General features: G+C 38.5%; 1 protein-coding gene across 1 annotated transcript in view; it reads right to left on the bottom strand.

The window, feature by feature from the left end:
* Spef2 (sperm flagellar 2) overlaps positions 1 to 23,093 on the bottom strand; it is a 206,568-nt gene that overhangs the window by 37,233 nt on the left and 146,242 nt on the right. Inside the window, exons 25-28 of the mRNA XM_074077627.1 lie at positions 13,260 to 13,411; positions 9,701 to 9,881; positions 3,804 to 3,957; positions 1,858 to 1,986 (exon numbers count right to left, since the gene is read on the bottom strand). Coding sequence (XP_073933728.1) covers positions 1,858 to 1,986; positions 3,804 to 3,957; positions 9,701 to 9,881; positions 13,260 to 13,411 — 616 coding nt within the window. The remainder of the gene's footprint in view (positions 1 to 1,857; positions 1,987 to 3,803; positions 3,958 to 9,700; positions 9,882 to 13,259; positions 13,412 to 23,093) is intronic.

The raw sequence follows: 23,093 nt of genomic DNA on the forward strand, positions 1-23,093 counted from the left end.
GTGGAATGGACAAAAACACAGACAACTTCTGACTTTCAAAAAGTGGGAGGACAAAGCCTCTTCCTTATTCTCTCCCTGCTTTAGAGCCCTGGAGGTGGCCACTATATTTCTCAGCATTTCAAACACTATGTATGGCAAAATTTATTTGTCCCTGGGCTTTTTGCTATTCTTGGCACATTACAGAGTCTATCCATTTTACCTCCAAAATATCTTTCCGATCTTTCTTTGCCTTTTCCAATGTCACTTGCCTAGTTTGGGTACCAATGATCTCTCACCTAAATTACTGAAATAGTTTCAATCCTGCATTTACTAACTTACTTTCCCCAACTCAACACCAAATTCACCTCTCCACTATTCAGAGTAATCTGAATAATTTGTCTCACCTGTAGATCTGCTCAAAATTTTTATTAGCTCCCAGTTGCCATAGGGAAAATACAATTTTTTTGGCAGAGCTTATTAGACCATTCATGGCCTGGCTTCCCATCTCCCAGGACACTCCTTCCCCAAATGTGCCTCAAACTCCCGCGCTACTCACCATTGGTCACCAAACATGTTCTTTACCCCTCTCTGCTTTGGCATAGGTATCTACATTCCTACCCCAGTTTGTCCTGTGGGAAAATTTCTCCATGTTCTTCTAGTTCACCTTCCTCTGGGAAGTCTTTCTTGATCTCCCACCCCTGGATCCTGGAATCCCACATGCCTATCTCCAGTATCACAATACATTATATGTGATTGTTAGCATACCACTTCTAGATTAGGTTTTATTTATTTTTTGTTTGTTTGTTTCATGTTTGTGCATATATATGTGTATCTCTAGCAACCACCCCAGCGTTTGGTCTATAGTAGAAATGCAGTAACTTTTATTATATGAGTGAATTTCTCTGCTCTAAGGATCATGCATAGAATTAACTAAAAGATGAAGTATACTGGAAGCCAGTAGAATCAGATGTGAGGACAGGCAATAAGGGAGAAGCATGTGTCCCAACTATCCTAATGTCTCAGGGCTCTCTGAATTCAGGATGCTTCTGGCTTTACTGTTGGATTATGGATGCAGGTGGTAGTAGGATGGGGATGAGGGTGTGAGAGGAAGGGGAGAGAAAAGGAAAGAAGCAAGAGCTAAAAAGTATCCATAATAGATAATGGGTCTTGAGTAAAGGCATCCAACTGACTCAATACTGCATTTTTATAGTTTTGTCATCTAAGATAACAATCATGATTCTCTTCCATAGGCTTTTTTGCTCACTTTCCTGATATTTCAAATTCCATTGTGATTGCATTGTAAGGCAATGAGAAGAGCCATAGAAGAATATGTCTTATAGAGTAAACGCTGTCTTAAGGGGAAGGAGGTCCTTGACTGTTAGAGATATGTGACAGGCTCTTCTATGGCCTCTGCTCCCAGTAACTCACTTTCAGGGCCTATTAGCCTTTTGTTAGGATTTATTTTACTAATAAGAGGCCTAAATTATTCTTACTGCAATATAAAACTACTTATATTAGGTAACTCCTACCTAATCCTGCAACTCCACACCAACTCACAGACACTTTCCTTTTGTTTCTCTACTCTGAGATTTCAGTTACTGCTCTGGATCTTCTAACTCTTCTCTACTTCTTTTTGTCTCTTTCTGAAATCTTTCAGACAAGTAGGATCTGGTTAGGTGAAGCCAAAACATCTGACCACAGTCAAATGTAGTCCTCTTATGGGCAAATGAAACAACCAGTTGAATGTTGCATTTCAGATGGCTTCTTCTGTGTTCCCACAGACACAGTTTGAGGCCACTGATGAGTCCATTGTGGGCTGTTCAGCCATTGGTCTACTTTTCACCGAAAAGCACCACCATCTTTGTTTCCCACCACTACCTTCAAATTGCAGCGCAGCAAGATGTTCTTCTTTTATTTTGAGCCTCAGTTCATTTTTCTTTTCAATTTCGGCCATTTGTTCTGGGGATAACATTATAGGAGTGGTTTCTGCCATGGGTGGTGATTTCTCTAGAAGGGCAATGAAATGTGCTGAGTTAACTGCCAAAATATAAGCATGTACACATGGTATTTGCACAAAATAACTACAATGCAAAATTTATGCAGTCATAAACCTCTAGTGAATTAGAATCAAGGACCCTTGGGCTTCCCAGTATGAGTGATGAATTATTGATAATTTTGTCTTGAGATTTCTCCATGTGCTCTATGGGCTAGACTCATATAAAAGCACATTTGTGCAGTGCCATGAATACAAAACGTATAGCAAGCACGGAGATGATTACAGAATCCAAAGAAGGTAAAATCCAGAGTTTGGGGACAGAAATGAGCAAATCTCAACATACTGGAGATGTCATTAACCACTGGCAGAAGTACCACTCCATAAGGGATTGCTTTCTTAGCAGTGTTTCCCACACCTTCACCAAGAAAAGACCAATAAATAACCCCAAGAAGATATGGCTAGAACTTAGGTAAGGGTCAAGAATCTGTAATCTACTTAAGTATCTTTTAATTAGTATTCAGCTACAAGCACTTCAACGATTGCCTTAAAGATTTGGAAAATAAGAATTTGTTAGTAGTTTTCTGAGGATTTATCCACGGGAAATGGCAGGCCCAGTTTATGCAATTCTACTCAGTGCGACAAATCTTTCTTGAGGGTCTGATTTCAAGGAGTACAGACCTTATGAGGAAGACAAAACATCAAGCAAGAAGTTATAATGATATATAGTCATTATAATAATAGATGTGTGTGTATTATTAATGCAGGAGAAATGAATCTCTCTGGATTTCTGCTTTGTCATCTGTGTAATTAAGGGACTTAGCCAACTATTCCGTTAAAGTAAACAGACACATTTCCTTCAAATGCACATTTCTTTTTTTAATCATCTGAGATTAACTAAAGTGATGTATTCTTTATTTATTGAGATGCCTCTCTTCCCTTTGCTTCAAGAACCACTAGTCACTGTTTTCATCATTCTTGGTGCTTTCCCTTGGTTCCTTGTTTGTTTAAATGTTCTCCATCTGGCAAGTGTTCCCCTTAGATGGAATGAGTTGACCTTGTTCTCAAGGTCTGTACCTTCCCTATCAAAAATCAATGACTGGCCAATATCTGCCTCTGCTGTTAAACTATAGTTGTATCCGTGCAAGGACCATGGTTTTGAGTTTTTTTAATTCACAGTTGTGTCCTTGGCATCCATTGTAGGGTATTTTGAATAGTAGGTGCATAATAAATGTATCATGACAATCTTTATGTGCTTCTCACCCTGCCTTTCTTGCCTTGAGTTACCTCAAAATGTACAAGTGGAAACATTCCAGAGAGGAGGACAGTGCTTATGTTAGAGTTGTCCCTAAGGATAATGGTGGACTTTCCCAGCTGAGTTTTCTTTCCTCTTTACTTTCCCTTCATGGCTTTGAGACAAAGACTAAGGCAGGAGGGCTCCAGAAGAGGACTTTCTTGAATTCAAGTACCCCTGAAACTTGCATACATAGAGTTTTTAACTTACTGTGGTTGCAAAAATAAATGCCAATCCCTTTGCACAGACTTCACAGCTCACATGGTGCTATCTTGGAAGGTTTTTTTTTCAAAATGTTTAAAACTCCCTTTGAGATTTATTTCACTTTTGATACACTCATGTTTTGGATAAACAAGTTAGGTGGAACTTGTGTGCAAGGAGATTTTGCCAACTAATCTATAGAAACCTGGATCTCTAGCTTAAAACTAATGAGCAGTATCCAAGTGGCTTAGAGGACAATGTACCTAGTTAAAGACATGTTTTCTACCAAGGACAAGTTGAAGGATCCAGGATTCTGGGTGCTAAAGCCATGAATACCTTTTGTTTTCTTTTCTGCCTTTTTCTTCTTGGGTGGTTCCTTTTCCTTTTTGGCCTTTTTATTTGCACCCGTCTGAGGAGACTTTTCTTTTGTGTCTGCTGACTGGTTTTCATGCTCTTCTTCCATAAGCCTCTGATGAATTTCAGCAGCCACCTGGTAAGAGCAATACTATGGTTAGTGACACATTTATGAACTATGATAACCACTTGGATTTAGTCACTACTAGATTTCATTGAAGCCTTATTCCGCTGTAAACAACTGTGCCCATGTGCTCGAGCTTTACTGGTCCTGTCTCAAGGTGCTGCCCCTGCAGAGCAGGGCTCTAACCTTCTCAATCTCAAGCTCCGTCTGCAAAGCGTCCTTACATGTCCTCACTGCCATCTCCAGCTTGTGACAACTCTGTGGTTATACGAAAATTCCTTTCTTTTCGTTCTCAGGCTCTATGAATTTAACACCTGATACAAAATTTTATTATCTCTTGGTCTCCACTGAAAGCATTCCCCTATGTCAGTGTTTCTTAACCCTTCTTTCATAATTGACCCCCATAGAGATTTTTTTGACATTTTCTCCTAATTGAATTCCTCCCCATGAAATTTCAATTTTGCAAAAGTATATTTATGTATTGTGTGTCTATCTGTTCATTATACATAAAATGATATTTTTTCATGTTTCTCCAAACAACTTTGGAGAATTCATGACCTATATTAATTGGGTCATGGATACCTGAACACTGAGCTTCCATTCTAAAACTAGACAGTCTCCCTGAAAACTCAGTGCTTGTGTAAAGAGTGACCTGTCCCACAGGCTTCCTCTACTTAACTGACTTTCAGCTTCTTTGTATTTCAACAAGCCACTCTGTTCACTCTCACAAGTGTCCTGATTATAGAGAATGGTTGTATTGTCACTGCATGCTAGCCATCAAATGAGGAAGCCCTGTTCTTCCCCACCTAGTTGGGCCAGGCCTTTACAGATATCCCTCCACCAGTCCTCTGAGGTTGGCTCTACACTGCAGACTGTAGCAGATCTTGTGTTAGGACTACATGGATGAACCTGGAGGACATTGTACTAAATGTAAAAAAGCTAGGCACAGAACAAAAAATACTATATGATCGCACTCACATGTATAATCTTAAAGTTGAACTTACAGAAATAGAGACTAGAGTGTTGGTTACCAGGGCAGGGTAGTGGATAGACGTGATGTGGAAACAAGAGTCATTGGTTAAAGGGTACAGTTTCAGTTAGATGGAAAGAATAAGTTGTGTGACCTATTGCATAGCATGGAGACTATAGTTAATAATATATTATACATTTCAAAATTTTTAAAAGAGTGAATTTTAAATGTCATCACAAAAATGACAAGTTTATGAGGTTATGGATATGTTACTAGCTTGAGTAAATCACTACACAATGTCTGCAAATATCAAAATATCCCATGGGAAACCATGAATATATGCAATTACTACTTGTAAATTAAAAATTTAAATATATATGTATATTATATATATATATATACACACACACACACACACACATATGAGTGTGTATGTATGTATTTTATATATGTCCCTTGTCTCAAGGCTTGTGACACTAGGGTCATTCCTAGTTAGAATTAGTTCAGCTTCCTCTGGAAAAGTGAATGCTGTTTAATGAGAACTGAGGAAAGAATCCTAAAGGAAGAAACAAAACATACATGCATCATGGAGGTAGTAGCAATATATAATTGAAAAGAAAAATCTTAATAAAGTAACTGGTCAAAGATAACTGTCAATGAGAACTTCTTACTGGGTTTAAGCCTGATATTATTTCTGGGGAAAATAGGATGAGGGAAAGGCAGGAAAGGAAGACTGATGAAGATGAGAAGAAAAGATAAAAAAGTCTAATATTTCCCTCAATGTCCCTGATAGTAGTCTTGTGCAGTTCCTGCCTTCTCCAAATGTCTGCCACACCTCAAATGTAACTAATCCCACCAGTGTTAAGTCTTATCCCATCCTCAAAATGGGTTTCTGTGCTCCTCAAAGCTAAGTGCCAGCCCTGCTTTTTGTGCTTCATAGCTTTGGGCTCCTGGGTTATGCTCACATGGGGTACCCAGAAAATATTTATTGACAGTATTTCTTTTATAATCAGATTCCACAGGATGACCTCCCCACTTCTTCTTAAATATCAACAGTACCTTGAGGGGATTCAGAGAGCAAGTGAGGGTTCTTGCTGTTGTTGTTTCTAGCTTTGTTGGATATTTTTTTTCCCACATGTACTTTTGATAAAAATGGATTTCATGCTATATACTGTACTTTCAAGTTCTTGGTAAAGCTGAAAACAGGCTAATTAACATTCCTCCCTAAATTACAAGCAATTCATTTTAAAATCTGTTCTTGCAAAGTACGGTAAGTTAGCAATTTCCTTTAAAATTGGATTTATCTCTTTGGTAAACAACCTTGTGATGATGATGATGATTATGGTGATGATAATAATGATAATAATATGAATTTTTCTGGTCCTCTTCCCCAAAGACCTCTGGTTCTCTTTTAAAAATGAGCACAATTTACAATACATTCAGCAATCAAGCTTCTAAGTCTTGAGAGAATTTTAAACATAATGCTTTGACACCATGGGCATTAAATGTGACTTCTTTGAAATCATGCATACCTACTAATTAGAAGAAAGTTTTGCTAAAAATTAACATAGTAAATGAATAGCTCTTGGTAAAATGCTTTGTAGAAAAAGCATTAAAGTGTTCTTATTTCAATTGCACTAATCTCAGTTGATACTTTCCATCTGCATCAATGTATTGAATCATACCTGACTCAATTGGAACTCAAAGTTCCCATAAATGTTTGTTTTCTACCAAGGAGAAGTTTAAGCATCCAGAGTTCTACGTGCTAAAACCATGAATATATTTTGGTTTTTTGTCTGCTTATTTGATCACATGACTTCAGAGTTATAAAAGTCTATAAGAAACAAAGTAAGGCTGGATTGATGCATAATTATTAGTAGTATTAATTACTAACCACTCTCCTTTTCATGCTTTGTATTAGGTTTTTGAAAGGTCAAAAGAAAATGATACACTTTTAAATATTTATAGTTTCTACAACATTCTCATGGACATTATTTGGTTGGATATTTTCAACCTTTCAAGAAAATCTGTGTGTCAGAGAAGAAAGTGAAGACTTAGAGAGGTTAAGAGGTTTTCCTAAAAACATATGGTGTAATCAAGAGATGTAGCCAGTGCTCTTTGACTGTATGATACTCTCTTTTTAAAAATGCAATATTTTGACATCCCATTTCTTCAGGCAATTTTAATGTGAGCTATGTAAGACTTATAGATCGTGTTTATGCAACTCAACTAACAGTAAGAATAATCCATATTTTTTCCAGAGTACCTATTTCTAGTTTTCCTTCCATACTCTGTACTTCATATGTCTTGTGGTCTTTGTGGTAATCATTGTTGTTGTTATCATCACCATTACTACTGCATTAGTATTGGGAATAAAGCAACAACAACAGCATCTCAAGACTATTAAGAGCTGAGCACTATTGTGCTAGGTTGTGGCACATGAATTTTGCTTTGGAATCTATAAGTATTCAGGAAAACAACTAACAAGATAAAAATTGTAAAGAATATCCTGGGATAACTAAGGTCTAAATGAGTGGGAGAGACAATATTGCTACAAAGACAAGAAGAGCTTAGGATCATAGAAGACTGAGACTACATTGACTGGTTAAGAATCAAGGTAAGAAGAACTGGTTCTAAAGACTTAAATAAAGTACAGAATTTAAGCAAATAAAAGGTGAAGAAAATTTTAGAAGGGAAAAATGGCATAAGCCATGGTATTTCAATTGGAGTTGTCCATGGAAAAATAGAACAAGTACTATCCAGTGAGTGTACTGAGAGGGTTTGATGAGTTGGTACTGGCAAGAATGTGGGGGCTGAGCCTCTAGGCTTCTAGGTCAGGGTTTGGGATTCTATGGTGGCTATTGGAAATAATCATGTTACATTCTTCTCCTTTTGGGTCTGTAATTAGAGATCATTTCTGTATACTTATAAGCATTATATGCCTTTTTATAAAATAATAATCTAATGATTACTTTGTGTGTCTGGATCATTTTTACATTTTAAATTCAATATAGTTATAGGTATATTTGATATATAAATCAACTTTCTTGACATGTACTTTATATTGTCCCAAATATCTTTGGGATCTCCTTTCTCTCTTTGTTTTAAATATTTTAAATTATTTCATTTTCACCCTATGTCAACTTAGAAATAACACATAATAATTCATTTAGTGGTCATTCTAGGAATTACACCATCTTAGTTAATTACTGACTAAATAGTAGACATCAATGAGTTAATAATTCATGGTATAATTCCTATGGTAACCACTGAGAAAACAGTAATAGACTGAATGAGTTTCAAAGTTATAGAGGAAAAAAAGTAAGAAAGGAAAGATACAAAAAGTTTGAAAATAAAAGGAGACAAAAAGATAAGACATGTACAAAATATCTCAAAGTATAATTTCCAAAAAAGCATTAAGACATGTACAAAATATCTCAAAGTATAATTTCCAAAAAAGCATTATAAGTAAAGACTATCTCATGGTAAGAAAATATTCAATTCACCAGAAAGATTTAATAATTTAAAATTTGCATAAGCCCAATTTTATTGTCACAAATATATTTGCAAGGCAAAAATATGTAAGGCAAAAATTGACCAGACTACTATTAGAAATGAGGAAATTCACTCTCATGAGGGATGATTTTATCAGAACTTCTGTGATAATTCAAAGAAGAAGAAAAAATGTAATGAAGACAAAGAAGATCTGAATAATGATATATATGTATATATTATTTATTTATATACATTTTGGAATTACATATAATAAATAATATATATTTTACATATAAATAATTTTACATTTACACTAAGCAATGAAAGGTATAGGTATGTCCATGTATCTGTGTATATCTCTACGTCCCTATGAAAGCTTAAGTGCTTTGTGTACTCCTGTCTACTGATAAAGAAGATAGCACATATACCTTGATCCAAAACTAATAATTATGTAGCACATGTAAACCAGCAGACATGTGTAAGAATGTTCACAGTATCAGTGTCCACAATGACCTTTAAATAGAAACCCAATAGTCTATCAGTAGCATTCTAGTTAAATGTACTATGAAGCAGTCATGTTATGAACACCACACAGCAACAAAAAGAACAGACCACCACTACATTTAGCAATATGGGATGAATTTCACTAATGGTGTTCTACAAATGAAAGCACAACAAGGTTTTCAAAAAGTATGAATCCATTTATGCAAAACTCAAAGGCAAGCAAAACCTATGATACTCTTTGGAAATGCAGACTTGGGTGATAAAACTCTTCAAGGCAGAATGGTGGTTCCTTTTGATGGAGACAATGGGAGTAAACAATGGTAAGGGGCAAAAAAAGGACTTGGCTGGTGCAGACCTGGTTCCACTTCTCCCGGTACAAGATGCCATGGGTACTTTGTTGGTCCATGAACCCAGAAAATTATATCACATGCATTGTCCACATGTATGTCAACATCCACACCAAAATGTTTTTTTGAAGATGCTAGATAATGAGAGGAGTTTACAATCACTTCTGTGTTAACTTATCCACTAGACCACTGCACTTGGAACCTTGGCCCAGCACAGAAAATAATTTGGTGCTGGTTCTCTTCCTTCAAGATCTCAGTTGACTGAATCATTTCACTTCCTATTTCTTTCAGAAGCAAAACAAAACTCTTTGAAGGCATACATTCATACAATGCTAGAGAACATCATATAATTTTTCTATTTATGAGATATTAACAACTTTGGCACTTTATTGATGCACAGGTATTACTGAACAGAAATGTAAAAATAAGCACTGCTTACCATGTGAGAGACTGCTAACGAAGCCTGCTGCCACGTGTCCATTACCAACTTCTCATCTGCCTCAAAGTTTGACTCCACATTTTCTAGTGAGTAATCAATCTTGCCCTTCAGAATTGCTTTTACTTTTGGTTTCGGTGTAGCTGCTTCCGGAGAAATTGATATTCGAGGAACTAGAGGAATTCTTTGGAAAATGAACCAAAGAAACACAAAGATTTTATTTAAAAATTTTATTTTTGTAGCCATGTTACTTGATGAGTTTCATTGTCTTGTTTTAATTTCCATTTTCAATTTTTCCTGGAAGAATTATTTTTAAGGGGAATAGATTATAAATCACTGTTTTCAAGTTTCTGTGGCCTAGAAAGTCTTATAAATAAGAGGAAAGTCAAAACAAACATCAACAAAGCATCATTTTCCAGATTAATTCTCAGTCATTATGAAGAGAAAGAAATGAAGAAATGTACTTTTGAAATTTGTTTAGGGTACACACTTCTGATGAAGGATAAATCAGTCATGAAAAAGTAAATCAAATAGAACTTGTATGGCTTCTTTAAGATGACTAATATCATCTGGCATACTGGAGTAGATAGTTACGCAGGAAGAAATGGTCAATGTGAGATCTGAACAGAACTACTGGATAGAGGCAGCAAAGTTTTGTTGGTGGCTGTGGTGTTTGTCAAGTGTTGTGTTCAGCCACCCCTCCACCAAATTTGTGATCCCATGTAGAAATTTTAAAGAAGTCCCTGGCATTGTGTTATACTTAAAGGATCCCAGAATCTCACAGGTTCACTGAAGGAGATCCACAAAGTAGAATATCTGTTGTGGTTGGAATGATTATTTGGTGACAGAAAGTGTAAAAGGCCTTAAACTTGGGGAAGGAATGTGAAAAGCATAGTTCCAAAGATGCCTTTGCTGGAACTTTAAGAAGAGAGTCAAGATCAATAATAGAACCTGTATTCATTTTGTAGACTTCAATTGCTGAAGAACAAAACAGTGATTGAGGAAGATGTTTGTAAACTCCAGTGAACAATTAGCTTGGTCTTGTTTTGAAGCATCAGACAAGATTTCTTGAACTTGGCATTCTTATTCTTACAGTGCTTGACATTCTCACAGTCTACCATGCCTGCTTATGAAGGCAATGTACTGAGGATCCAGCATTCATCTACCCATAAGTTAAGTTACATTTAGTAATTAAATAATGCCAAGTCATAGTTACTCCATCTCAGCTGTGATCATGTGTCCAGTGAACTAAGGTAAAGCCTGTGCAATCATTTCTAGATGGTATAAGACACATTTCCCAACACCTTACTTTGAAGGACAGCTGTGATAGCATATCATTTGGAAAAGAATTTGGGTTTACAATTTATTTACTGGAAAAACTGTCTAGGCAGCTCTATCACTATTAGTAGATAAGAACTTAGGTATGCCTCTTGACTTTCTTGTACCCCAAAAAATGGAATATTGCAAATAAAAAATTATTGATCATTATCAACTAATACTACTATATTATAAATATTGTTACTTAGTACTAGTATTATTGCTATAAAATTGTTGAGAGGAATAAAGTAGGAAAACTATGTAAAAAAGCTGTGCTTGGCTCTCTCTATATGTTATGGAAACTGTGGTTAATTGGTTGGTTGGTAGACTGATGCTTCCAGCAGATAGCCACAGCAATGATTTGAGGTTGAGATTGGTGCAGAGTTGCTCTGCAAAAATAAGAACTGGTTGTTCTTTTGCCAGTTGTATTTTGCTAACCAGAGTTTATAAGCTTCCCTATTATGTCTAACTTGTTACTTTGTGCTAAGAACAGAATGTACTGCCACACTAGACATTGCAATTTGGCCTCTTTTGATAGTTTTGAGGGTTCATACTTCCTCTGGAATTTTTAAAAACATTTGTACTAGTATATAATAGTTGTACAAGAGGTTTCTTTGTGACATTTCCATATATGCATGCAATACACCCAGTTTGGTTCATCCCCTCCATTATTCTTTTTCTGCTTCCCCTTCTTAAAATGATTTTGACAGGTTTCAAAATTCCATATTTGTACATGTGTAGACAGCACCTTGTTGAACATTTCTCTTTGATTTGTAACAAGAAGAGAATTCATACTTTCCCTCTTGTGTATTATTGTGTACATGTGGACATGGCATGGATATGATGGCAGTAGGTGTATCATCTAGAAGTCTATAGAGAGAAGTTGACCTTGGATCACTGCCTAACACTATTGTGTTCAGATGATCTCAAATCCTTTTTGGAACAAGGGAGGGTAAAATAAATACAGCAAGAACATAAATAGACACAACTGAAAAGGTGCATATAAGCAAGAATGTATATATTATCCAACAACAATAATAACCAGCATTTTTTGAGAGTTACTAGGACTAGTCTTCTGATTCTCAGACATGAGAATCTTAAATGCTTTATAGATTTATAGATTTATTTTCTGTAATCCTCATAATTATGTCTTACAGACAAGAAAGCCAAGGCTTAAAGACAACTGCAGTGACTTGACCAGAGAAATAAATTGTCTGAACCTACTTATAATTAGAAAGTGACAGATCCAGGATTGATACCAGATCTGTCTTCAAATCACTACTGTACATTTTGCTATGCCTACTCCTACCACTTGCACTCACTGAGCAGGTTTGTAAGAAAAAGTATACTACTTTCAGTGTAAAATACATAGCTCATCTCCTCAGAAACAGAGAATACTTTTTTAAACTTATCCTCATATTAATTTATTTTTAGTTAACATATTTACTTCTGAATGATTTTAAATTCTGTTCTTAATTGCTGTAATTAATACAAAAGTAAGTAGAAACAGCTCCCTTTTAGTGTTTCCTGGTTGGAAAGCACATCATAGGAATTGAATTACCCCCATTCTCATGTCCCATTTCTTGATGACATTTTTCTCTCTGTTCATAGCCTCTTAGACTTTGGGATTTTGTCCTTCTACTGATCCTACCCATTGGGTCTATAAAAACAAATGTTTATATATTGTATAAGATTTGTTTGTTTGACTAAAAATATAATTTTTCTTTCATCCTACCACCAAGTTTACTTTCTTGCCAGCAGGAATCTGATGTCAAACTATTAATACCTCTTTTCCTCTTATGAGGTCATAATCACATATGAATGAGTCCTTACTGTTTCTCAATTCCAATAATGAGAGAGAGAGAGAAAGACAGAGAGAGCGAGTGAGTTGAGTTCCTTTCATTAAAGTGCTAGAGGTTCATAGTTCCTTACTGCAGGTCTTTGGGGTCAAAAGTGTTTTAGACTTCAGAATTTAGGTACATAATATATTCCATAATAATCCCAGCAGAGTCTTGTGGAGGGCTTTCTTAATATCCACACTATAACTCTGCAGAAAAAGGAATAAATGTCCCTATTAACAGGATAAATAATGCATATTAGTAATATTAAGTCAATGACACACCAAAGTCAGAGGAAAAAAAGTTCAGTTTTAAGAGCCTTTGGGGATTTTCGCAAAAAGTAGTGTGACATTTTCACAAAGAGTTATGTTCCAACAAGTGCAAGGTAACACTATGACCTGCCTTACCTATGCTGGCTTTCTGAAATTTCTTTGCCATCCAGCTGAACCAATGGGATTCGAGTAAATCTCTTATTGTCTTCTACTGGGATTTTGCCTTCCATTGCCCTGTAATAATCTTGAAGGACTCTCTTGGTGTCTTGGAAACGGTTCAGTTCTGCCTTTAATAGGAAATATGAATATCAATACCCACAAAAGAACAGACTGATCTGTTTATAACTCTCATGTAAGACTCTTTAAGCATTATTTAAAAATATATAGGTTGAAATTTATTGTCTGGGATTAAGAAAGAACCTTATATGTGTATATCTAAAATTTTCATAAAAATTAAATGTAACTACTAATTTTGCACTCTGTACTTATTATGATTCCATTTAACAAGATGAAATTTTTATGCCTCTTGATATTGTGATGAAAAGTTTCAGTCTGCATGGTGCTTGAAGTAATGCATTATTTTGATACTAGGAATTTTTACCATGTTCTAGAGTCAATCAACCAATATGCTAATGAACACTGAAATATCCTCTTTGTTATAGTCAACACATTACTTGATTTGGGAGATAACAAAATCTTTACACAGAAATACAAAAGCAGCAATGAAAGCAATAACAACAAAAGGACTAGTGTCTGGTCCTCTAGGATAACATACACTAGTGGAGGCATGACAAACAATAACATGAAGTGATAATGAATACTTCTCTTTGTGCAGTTTCTCTCTTATCCAATGTGTGCAGTACGGAAATAACTCATCCAGTGCTCACAGCTATACTCCTCTACTAGGGTTGCCAGGAGGAACCATGAGGGAAACGGAGCAGCACAGAGAAGTTGGTAGCAATACAAGCCTCAGTTATTCACGTGTGATGACTCCCTATCACAGGTCTTTTCTCTTTGTGGTACACATGTGCTGAAATGCATGCACATTATCAGTGCTACAAATGTACCTTGAGTTTTCCAACCCATTCTCTCACTAGGGATTAGATCATGTGGTATATCTGTGCTTTGTGGTAGTATAAAAATGACCTCTAGCTTTCCTTTTTTGGTGGGGGATGCTTAAGCCAGTATATTGAAACTTTTCTACAGATATATTTAATAATTTCCATTTATTTGCAGAAAGCATTGCTTAAAAAAGAACAAAACTGATCTAGTTCAAAGCCTTTAGATAAACCTAACCCAGGAACATTTTATGAAAGGATCCCTACATTTTTTCAAATAATTATATTTCATCCATTGCATGAAGCACTTAAAAATAGTCTTACAGTAGTCACAGGTGAGAATAAAGAAATGAATGTTTTTGCACAGTAGTTCCACAAAACAGCAATATCTATGTTTTTAAAAAAATTGTTAGCATAAATTGGTTGTACAAAGTGGTTTCATTGTGATGTTTCATACATGCATATAATGTATGTACAGATGTATGTATGTATTCATGCCATCCATCTTACTGTTTAACTCTTCCTCTTCCTCCTCCCTTTTTAACAGTCTTTAGCAGATTTAATTATGCCTTTTTCATACATTTTTATAAAGTACTTTAATCATATTTACCCTCATCACCCTCTGTTACCCTCTCCCCCTCCCTTTTATAATCATGTCATATTATTATTTTTGTTATTATTTTATTAGGTCTAGATGCTGCAAATGAGCAAGAATATAAGTCTTTCTGAGCCTGGATTATTTCACTCAACATGATGATCTCCAGTTCTACCCATTTCCCTGCAAATGACATAATGTCATTCTTCTTTGTGGTTGAATAATACTCCTTTGTGTATATGCAACACATTTTCTCTACTCATTCATTGGTTGTTGGGCATCGAGGCTGATTCCATAGCATGGCTATTGTGAGTAGTGCTGATATAAACATGTGCAGTTATCTTTATTTTATGTTGGTATATGCCAAGAGTGGTATAGCAGGATCATACGATAGTTCTAGTTTTAGTTTCTTGAGGAACCACCATACTGACTTCCACAGTGGCTGCATTAATTTACATTCCAGTCAACAGTGTATGTAGGTTCCTGTCTCCCTGCCCTGGCCCCGATTCTCACCAGCATCTTTTGTTTATTATCTTGATGATTGCTATTCTGACTGGGGATGTGATGTAATTTTGTGCTGTTTTGATTTGATTTCCCTTTATAGTTAATGATGTTGAACATTCTTATTACTAGCCATTTGTATGTTTTCTTTTTAGAACTCTCTGTTTGATTTGTTTGCCTATCTATTAATTGTATTATTTGTTCTTTTGGCATTTTTTGAGCTTTTTATATATTCTGCATATTAATCTTTGTTTGATGAAGACCTCCATTCTGTAGGTTTTTTTCCCTTCATTTTGGTAATTGTTTCTATTGATGTGCAGAAGCTTTTTAATTTGACACAATCCTATTTGTCAATTCTTGTTCATATTTCCTAAGTAATTGGGAATTCTATTCAGAAAATTGAGGCTATGGCTGTATCTTCAAGCATTTTCCCTATGTTTTCTTGTAGTATTTCAAAGTTTTAGGTCTTGATTTTTATACAGAGTAATAGGGATCTAGATTCAGTCTTCTACAAGTGAACATCCAGTTTTCCCAACACCATTTGTAGAAAGACTGTCTTTTCTCTAACATATGCTTTTGTTGCCTTTGTTGAAAATCAGATGGCTGAAGCTGTGTGGTTTCATTTCTGGGTGTTCTATTCTGTTCCATTGTTCTCTGCTGCTTTTGTTACTATAGTTTAGTAGTATAATTTGAAGTCAGGTACTGTGATGCTTTCAGCATTGCTCTTTTTGCTCAGGATTACTTTTCCTATTCAGGGTCTTTAATACTTCCATATGAATTTTTGGGTTGATTTTTCTATCTGAGAATTACATTGGGATTTTGATTGGGATTGCATTGAATCTGTAGATTGCTTTAGGTAGTATAGCCATATTTGTTGGCAATAATGGTGCTGATAGGTTTCAGTTCTTACTGCACCCTTAAGCTTCTGTTTTCCAGGGTCACGGTCCTGCCTCAAGTCTAGCTTGAATCCTCCTTCTGCCCCAACCTCCAATCAGCATGAACCATAAGCTCCTAACCAATCAGATCATGCTGAGTCCCACTGAGGGGTATTTAAGCCCTTGCCCTTCCTGCTTCTCTCTCTTGGCTCTCTCCCTCTCCCACCCAGCAATAAAGAATCTCTTGGCCAGATCACTCCTCTCCACGTGGTCATTTTGGGGGCCTATATTTCCTTACATTTTGGTGCCGTGACTCAGATCGGGGCTCCCCACTAATCCTGGTGGGACCCTGATTCTGACTTACTCATCCCACGACCACCCTGAAGACGTGACTGGCCAGGACTCATCCTCCTGATTGCCCTCACTTGCATCCAACACCGGACATTCTTTGGTAAGTCCACATACCCTTCTTGGGCTCCCTTTGTGGTCTCTCCCTTTGGTGTCTCTGGGGTTTTAGAACACTTCCCCTGCTTTGGGCTATCTCTGGGCAGCTCAGACGGTAGAGGGATCCCCTTCTCTGCAGGGCTTGGATTTTACAGGGTCCGGGACTCTACAAAACCTAGGCCTAGGTAATCCAAGCCGCCAGCCTCTGGCCTGCAAACCACCTGAACTCAGTGACGACTGATTCTCGTACACTTTGCATTTTCTCGGATATTTGTGCTGCGTGAGGATGCTCCACAGTACATAATATCCTCCTCTCCCATTCCGGGACCAGGTCCCTCATAATGGGTGCCTCTACATCTTCTCTGCCATATGACTCCCCATTGAGATGCCTCCTCAATAATATAGACACCTTGGGTTTGACCCCAGACATAAAACCAAAAAATTTAATACACTTTTGCACTCAAATCTGGCCCACTTATCCTTTAGACAACCAAAATCACTGGCCCCTTTTTGGGTCTTTAAATCCCAACCTTTTATGGGACATATAACTATTGTGAGCGATTGGGATGATGGGGAGAGATTCCATTATGTCCAAGCCTTTTCATACCTCCGTCTAAATCTGGCTCTCTGACTTCAAACCCTCCCTCTGTACTTTCTGTTCCCCTGCACAGATTCTATCAGCCTGTAAACCAGTTTCTAAATCAGCCAATTCCTCTCCAAACCTCCTCCTTCCCCATATAAACAGACTTCTTGCACTGCTTACCATATCTGTCTCCTCCCACGTGTCATTTGTCTCTGTCTGCCTTCCCTTCCCTGGGCTTACTGGGACCCTGCCTCCCATGAAAAACCTGTAGCATGGTACCTTATGACTTAAGTTATTCCAACTAGTTTGCCAGGCCTCTCAGTCTAAAATAATTTTAAGTCAACTGCTTTACAAAAGTGCTTACAAAAACCTGCAGCTGCCAAGCTTATGCTCTAACTCCACCCCCCACAAGGGGAGGAGGGAAAGCAAACAGGCGCACCTGTGCACAGGATGCCGGCTTCTGGACACAGCAAAAACTCCTGCCATAGCTAAGAAAACCCATAGAGAGGACCCAGTACATCCTGGGCCACCAGCCACACGTGGTGATGGCTGCAGCCTGCTGCCGCTTCCCCTAGAATAAACGCATGCAGAGTACACAGGAAGGGAGGAGGAACAACGGCCTGCAGGATCAGGCCTAGGCAGTCAAGGTCATTTGTCCCAGGTATGTGTGGAGGGAGTGGTGCCTTGCACAAGTCCTGCTCCTAGCCTCACCTCACACCTCAGGGCATCAGACCCAGCCCTTGTAAGCCAATTGTTAGCTCAAGGTTATAGTTCCAGAAATAACAAAACAGACATTACTGTGGTCTCTAAACTTCTCATTTAGAATTTTCTATACCTTTGGCCTCAGCATAAATTTTTCCCTCCAAATATTAACACTAGTTGTCCTGTATGACACTGTTATTGGCCTGAAATGCCCTCTGAATGCCCTTCTCTAACTTTACAAATGATTTCTTTGTTAAAAATGTAGCCTTTATTAAAGAGGCTGCCTGCTGTTAGCTAAAAGACAGGATCCTAACATTTTGTTCTTTCTAGATGGGACCTGCATATTCCAGTCTTTGGCTGGTAGATGTTGGAAGCTTTGTACTGAGGTCGGCTTCATTATGCCTTGGGTGACCAAGAGAAGTGGCCTTCACAGGGTTCCTTAAATTACAATACATACTCCAATTAGACCTTTTCTATAAAAGTAAAAGTAAACTGAGGTCCCCTATACAAATTTCTCTCATTAGAAAAGCAGTGGATTCTGGCCCAGGCCATTCAGGTTGGAAATGATTATATGGCTCAAGCAGTAGAGTGCCACTTTGCAAGCCTAAAGTCCTGAGTTCCAAGCCCAGTACAGCCAAAGTAAAAAATAATAATAATAATAATATTTGGGGCTGTGGAAGTAGCTCAGTGGGAGAATGTCTGCCCAGCATGTGCAAAGCCCTGGGTTCAACTCCCCAGCATTACCAAAAAAAAAAAAAAATGGTAAAGAAGATAAGTGGCATTAATGTCACTTCATCCATCTCATAGTAGAAAAATATAGTTTAACCTAGACCAGATCCCTCATTCTTCAAGTGAGGAAACTGAGGCCCAGAACAGTTCAGAGACTTGCTCTCCAGAATGTCAGGTGTCAATGTAAAATAACAACTTTACTTTACAGCAACAACTTAAAAAAAAATCCTCTTACCTTTCTACAGCATCTTAAGGATGCTATCAGAAAGCATACCACGGTGGACTCAGAGTCACAGGTGAGAGAGGTTCTCCTCACAGATAAATTTCTAGCAGTCAGCCCCAGATATTCATAAAAACTCAGACTGTGGCTGAAGAGAAAAGTCATTGAACCAAGTAACACAGCTAGCCATGTCTGTATTTATGGCTATGTCTGTATGTCCTGGACCTTACTAACAGGAGAGAAAAAGATAAGAGACACCATGGCCTCACTGCTGCTCTCAGATAGGGCCCCACCCAACTGGGGTCTGTATCCTGAACTTGCTACCGTGGTGGGCAGGAGGGGCGCTTCTGCAGAGAATGCTTAAGGGGGGACAGCCCAGGAGACAGCCCCACCCCCAACTGGGACCCTGCCCTCTGCAAGGGTAACCACTGGAGGTCTAAGTGCCCCCGTCACCAGATGGAAGATGAGGTGCCACCTTCTAGGTATTGATGGGTCCAAGCCTCCTGTCCACACTCCACTTCTTGGCATCAATGTTGAGGAGCCATAATGGCAGAAAAACAAAAGGCCATTTTCCTCCTAGACAGTGGAGCCTGTTTCTCTGTTTTACCTTTCTCTCCTGGTCCCTGGTCCAATGATAAAAGTTATTGTTCAGGGCAAACCTGGCCAGCCCCTACAGCACTAGTTTACCTGGCCTCTGGCCTGCTCTTGGGAGACCTCCTCCTCTGTCACTCTTTCCCCATAGTACCTGAAACTCCAGTGTCCCTATGGGACAGGATTTACTATCTCAATTAAAAGCTCAAATTGTCCTCCCCCCAGGCAGCTATCTCTGCTGCCCCCTCCTTCAGGAACAAAGAGATTCCACAGTGTGGACTGATGAGATGAGTGTAGGGGGAGCCAGGATGGCCCTCCCTATTCAAATAAAACTCAAAAATCCCTCACGGTTTCCACACCTAAAACAATATCCCCTCAAGCCTGAGGGAGGATGAGGCCTTATGCCTATTCCTAAAAACAACAAGGGCTACTAATTAGTTGCTCCAGCCCCTATAATACATTTAAAATTCTTATAAAGGTTAATTTTAAAATACAAGTTACAAAGTAAACAACTGGAAAGGATATAGATAGGTAATAAATGTATTTTTGAGAAGTTAAAGGAAAAAGGAATGGTTTTTTGGATGAGAAGGGATTTTGGAAAGAAGGGTTTGTCCTAAAGATTGTTTCAAATAGGAAGGATAAGGACAAACCATCCAAGGGTCTAGTATGTTGTATGAAGGTCTGAGTAAGTTTGAAAAGTGTATAATGAAAGCTTCAGTGTGTGATAAAGTTAAAGTTGAATATAATCTAAGAGTTGCCTAAAAGATTTTTAGGGTCATGTCAAACTAAAATCAAATCCTCTATGTCTATAAAATAACAAGGTTATCTTAATATTGTTCTGCTCTGAGTAACATTTACAAAAAACCATTACAGAGAAAGATTTTATCAAAGAAATTATTTGTGTTTTCTGCTGATCTTGTCAAGCTTCAAGTACTACTAAATCAGAGTTCATTTACATATTTGCTTATGTGTCTTAAATGACCACCTTGTAACAGTGTTATGTTATACTTTATCTAAGTATGGTACAGACATTTAAAAGGTTAAAAGTGTCAATTTATATAAAATAGTGAGCTAAAGCTCTCTTTTATCCAAGAGTGTTACATTTAAATCCTGACAGCCCCTGCCTCCTACAGGTCACCTACCTAGGTGTGGCCTTAAAGGGACAGACTCACTCCCTGAGTCATAAATGCATCAACCCAATCTTCCGTTTCCCAACCCCCCATACCATAAGACAGCTTACAGCTTTCCTGGCAGTTATAGGATTTTGCAGAATTTAGATCCCTAGGTATGTAGTCCCTGAACAGACACCTTTTTTATACTCCTCTTAATATTCCTATTTGGGTCTTAGATAATGTATGGCCACCCATTTCTCTCCCTGTAGTTGGAGGACTCTTGAAATTGTCTAGGGAACAACATTTCACAGTGGTTCTCCTGGCCAATGCCCATCCTGATGCCTGTGTTCTTGCTCTCCTATTCTTAAGCTTCCTCCCTGTATCATACTACATGTCTGCTAGTGCTAACCAAAAATGTAACCAGTTGTACCTCCAGGGATACCAACCTCTCCAAAATGCCAGGATAGTTGGCTGATACCCACCATGCGGAGGTCAGAGGATTGGCTTGAGACTCTTTATGACCTATGGCTACAAGGGACCTTCATCAACTTCAGGGAAGAGGAAATCTTCATTTTCAGAGCCTGGGTGTACGCCATCATGAGGCTCAGCACCCCAACACTGTTTGCCAACTAACCCTCCCTTCCCCTACGCCGCCCCTTGCCAGCTCGAAGAAGCCAGAGCGAACACAACACCCCCCTTCCTTAACAAACAAAAAAGGGAGGAATGTTGGCAATAATGGCGCCGATAGGTTTCAGTTCTTACTGCACCCTTAAGCTTCTGTTTTCCAAGGTCACGGTCCTGCCTCAAGTCTAGCTTGAATCCTCCTCCTGCCCCAACCTCCAATCAGCATGAACCATAAGCTCCTAACCAATCAGATCATGCTGAGTCCCACTGAGGGGTATTTAAGCCCTTGCCCTTCCTGCTTCTCTCTCTTGGCTCTCTTGGCTCTCTCCCTCTCCCACCCAGCAATAAAGAATCTCTTGGCCAGATCACTCCTCTCCACATGGTCATTTTTGGGGCCTATATTTCCTTACAATATTCACAACGTTAATTGTGCCAATCCAGAACATGGGAGTCTTTCCATCTTCTACGTCTTCTTTAGTTTCTCCAAGTTTTTATAGTTTGCATTGTAATGGTCTTTCACCTCCTTAGTTAAGTTTACTCCCAGGTATTTTGTGAATGGAATTGTTTTCCTGATTTCTTTCTCAGTCTGTTCATTATTGGTATATGGAAAAGCTACTGACTTTTTGTATCCTGCTACTTTGACAAAAATGCAGATCAGATAAAGAGTTTTTTGTTTTTTGAGGCCTTAATCTCCTTTAGTCTTTCAGCTGAGTCAGTGTTCAGGTAGGACTGTGTAGTAGCAGAATTATGGTGTAGTTTCTCACCACTGGACCGTGGGGTAACTCAGTAGCCAATCTTTTGCCTACAAGCTTAGAGTACATGACCTGATTGCCAGCACCATATAGACAGAGGAAAAGTAGCTGGAGTTTTTTGTAGTTCCTTGTGTGTGGATTGGTCTTATACGGGGTTTGATGGCAGAGCCAGCCAAGGGTCAGTTGTCATTTCTGTGTTTCTTTCACCTTAGAAGCTTTCCTTCTTTGTGTAGTGGAAGCTGCTGCTGGCCGCGTGAAGTTTTGTACTCTGTGGTCAAGATAGGTCCCCCTTGCTCTATGGGCCCCCAGATTGTGCCCCCAGGGGGCAGCATACCTGCAAGACTAGGGGTGTCATCCAAATGTGTCTGGTAATGGGGTTAGAGAAAGAGAGTATTGAGTTTGGCACTGATGGTAGAGAAATGAGGAACTCAGGTGCTATTCCTGCAGGCCTGAGTTCTTTAGATTCTGCCCAGTAGTTCATCACCCTGTGGGAGGTAAGAGGCAAGGGGATATCATGTGATCACATGATCACTTGGATCCTGTGCTCAGAGTTCTCAGCTCCACCTGGTAGCAAACATCCACAGCTCTTGGATGCAGAGCATTCTGCCTGCCAGAGACTTGGTGTTCTGCTTCTGTGGTCATCAGTCAATGAGGCTTGCTCTAGTCATGGAGGGCAGGGCCACTAACCACTGTGCCCTTCACTACCCAAGCTACTAGCTGCTTAAACTTCTTGGTGGGTTCACGTCAGGCCCCTTCTTTCCCCATGGCTTTCTCCCTATCATTGTTTCCTGGTGTCCAAACACTCCTTGAGCTGCAATTATTCTGTTTCTTGTCCAGTGCTTGCCTGTCATGCTGCATGAATCTCTGTCCCATCAATTCCCCACACACTTAAGGTTTGCAGAAGGTGTGTTTTTTGTCCCACAGCCAGGTCTGTCGAGGCCCTCTGGCTTACTTTGTGGTAGACCCTCCCCCTGGGGGATCTGGGACTATAGCTGCGCGAACTGTTTCCTAATTTATTCTGTTGCCTCTCCATTTCTCTGGGCTTTTTAGCTGTCCTTTCTTTCTTTCATGGCTGCCAGTGCTCTTTCTTTCTGCCAAAGAGAGTCCCTCCTTTGTTACTCTGACTTCTCATTTATGGAGTTCAGATGGAGAAAACGTCTACTCTGCCATCCTTGCCCATGAG

Source organism: Castor canadensis, chromosome 6, assembly GCF_047511655.1.
Source record: "Castor canadensis chromosome 6, mCasCan1.hap1v2, whole genome shotgun sequence".
Classification (NCBI taxonomy): domain Eukaryota; kingdom Metazoa; phylum Chordata; class Mammalia; order Rodentia; family Castoridae; genus Castor; species Castor canadensis.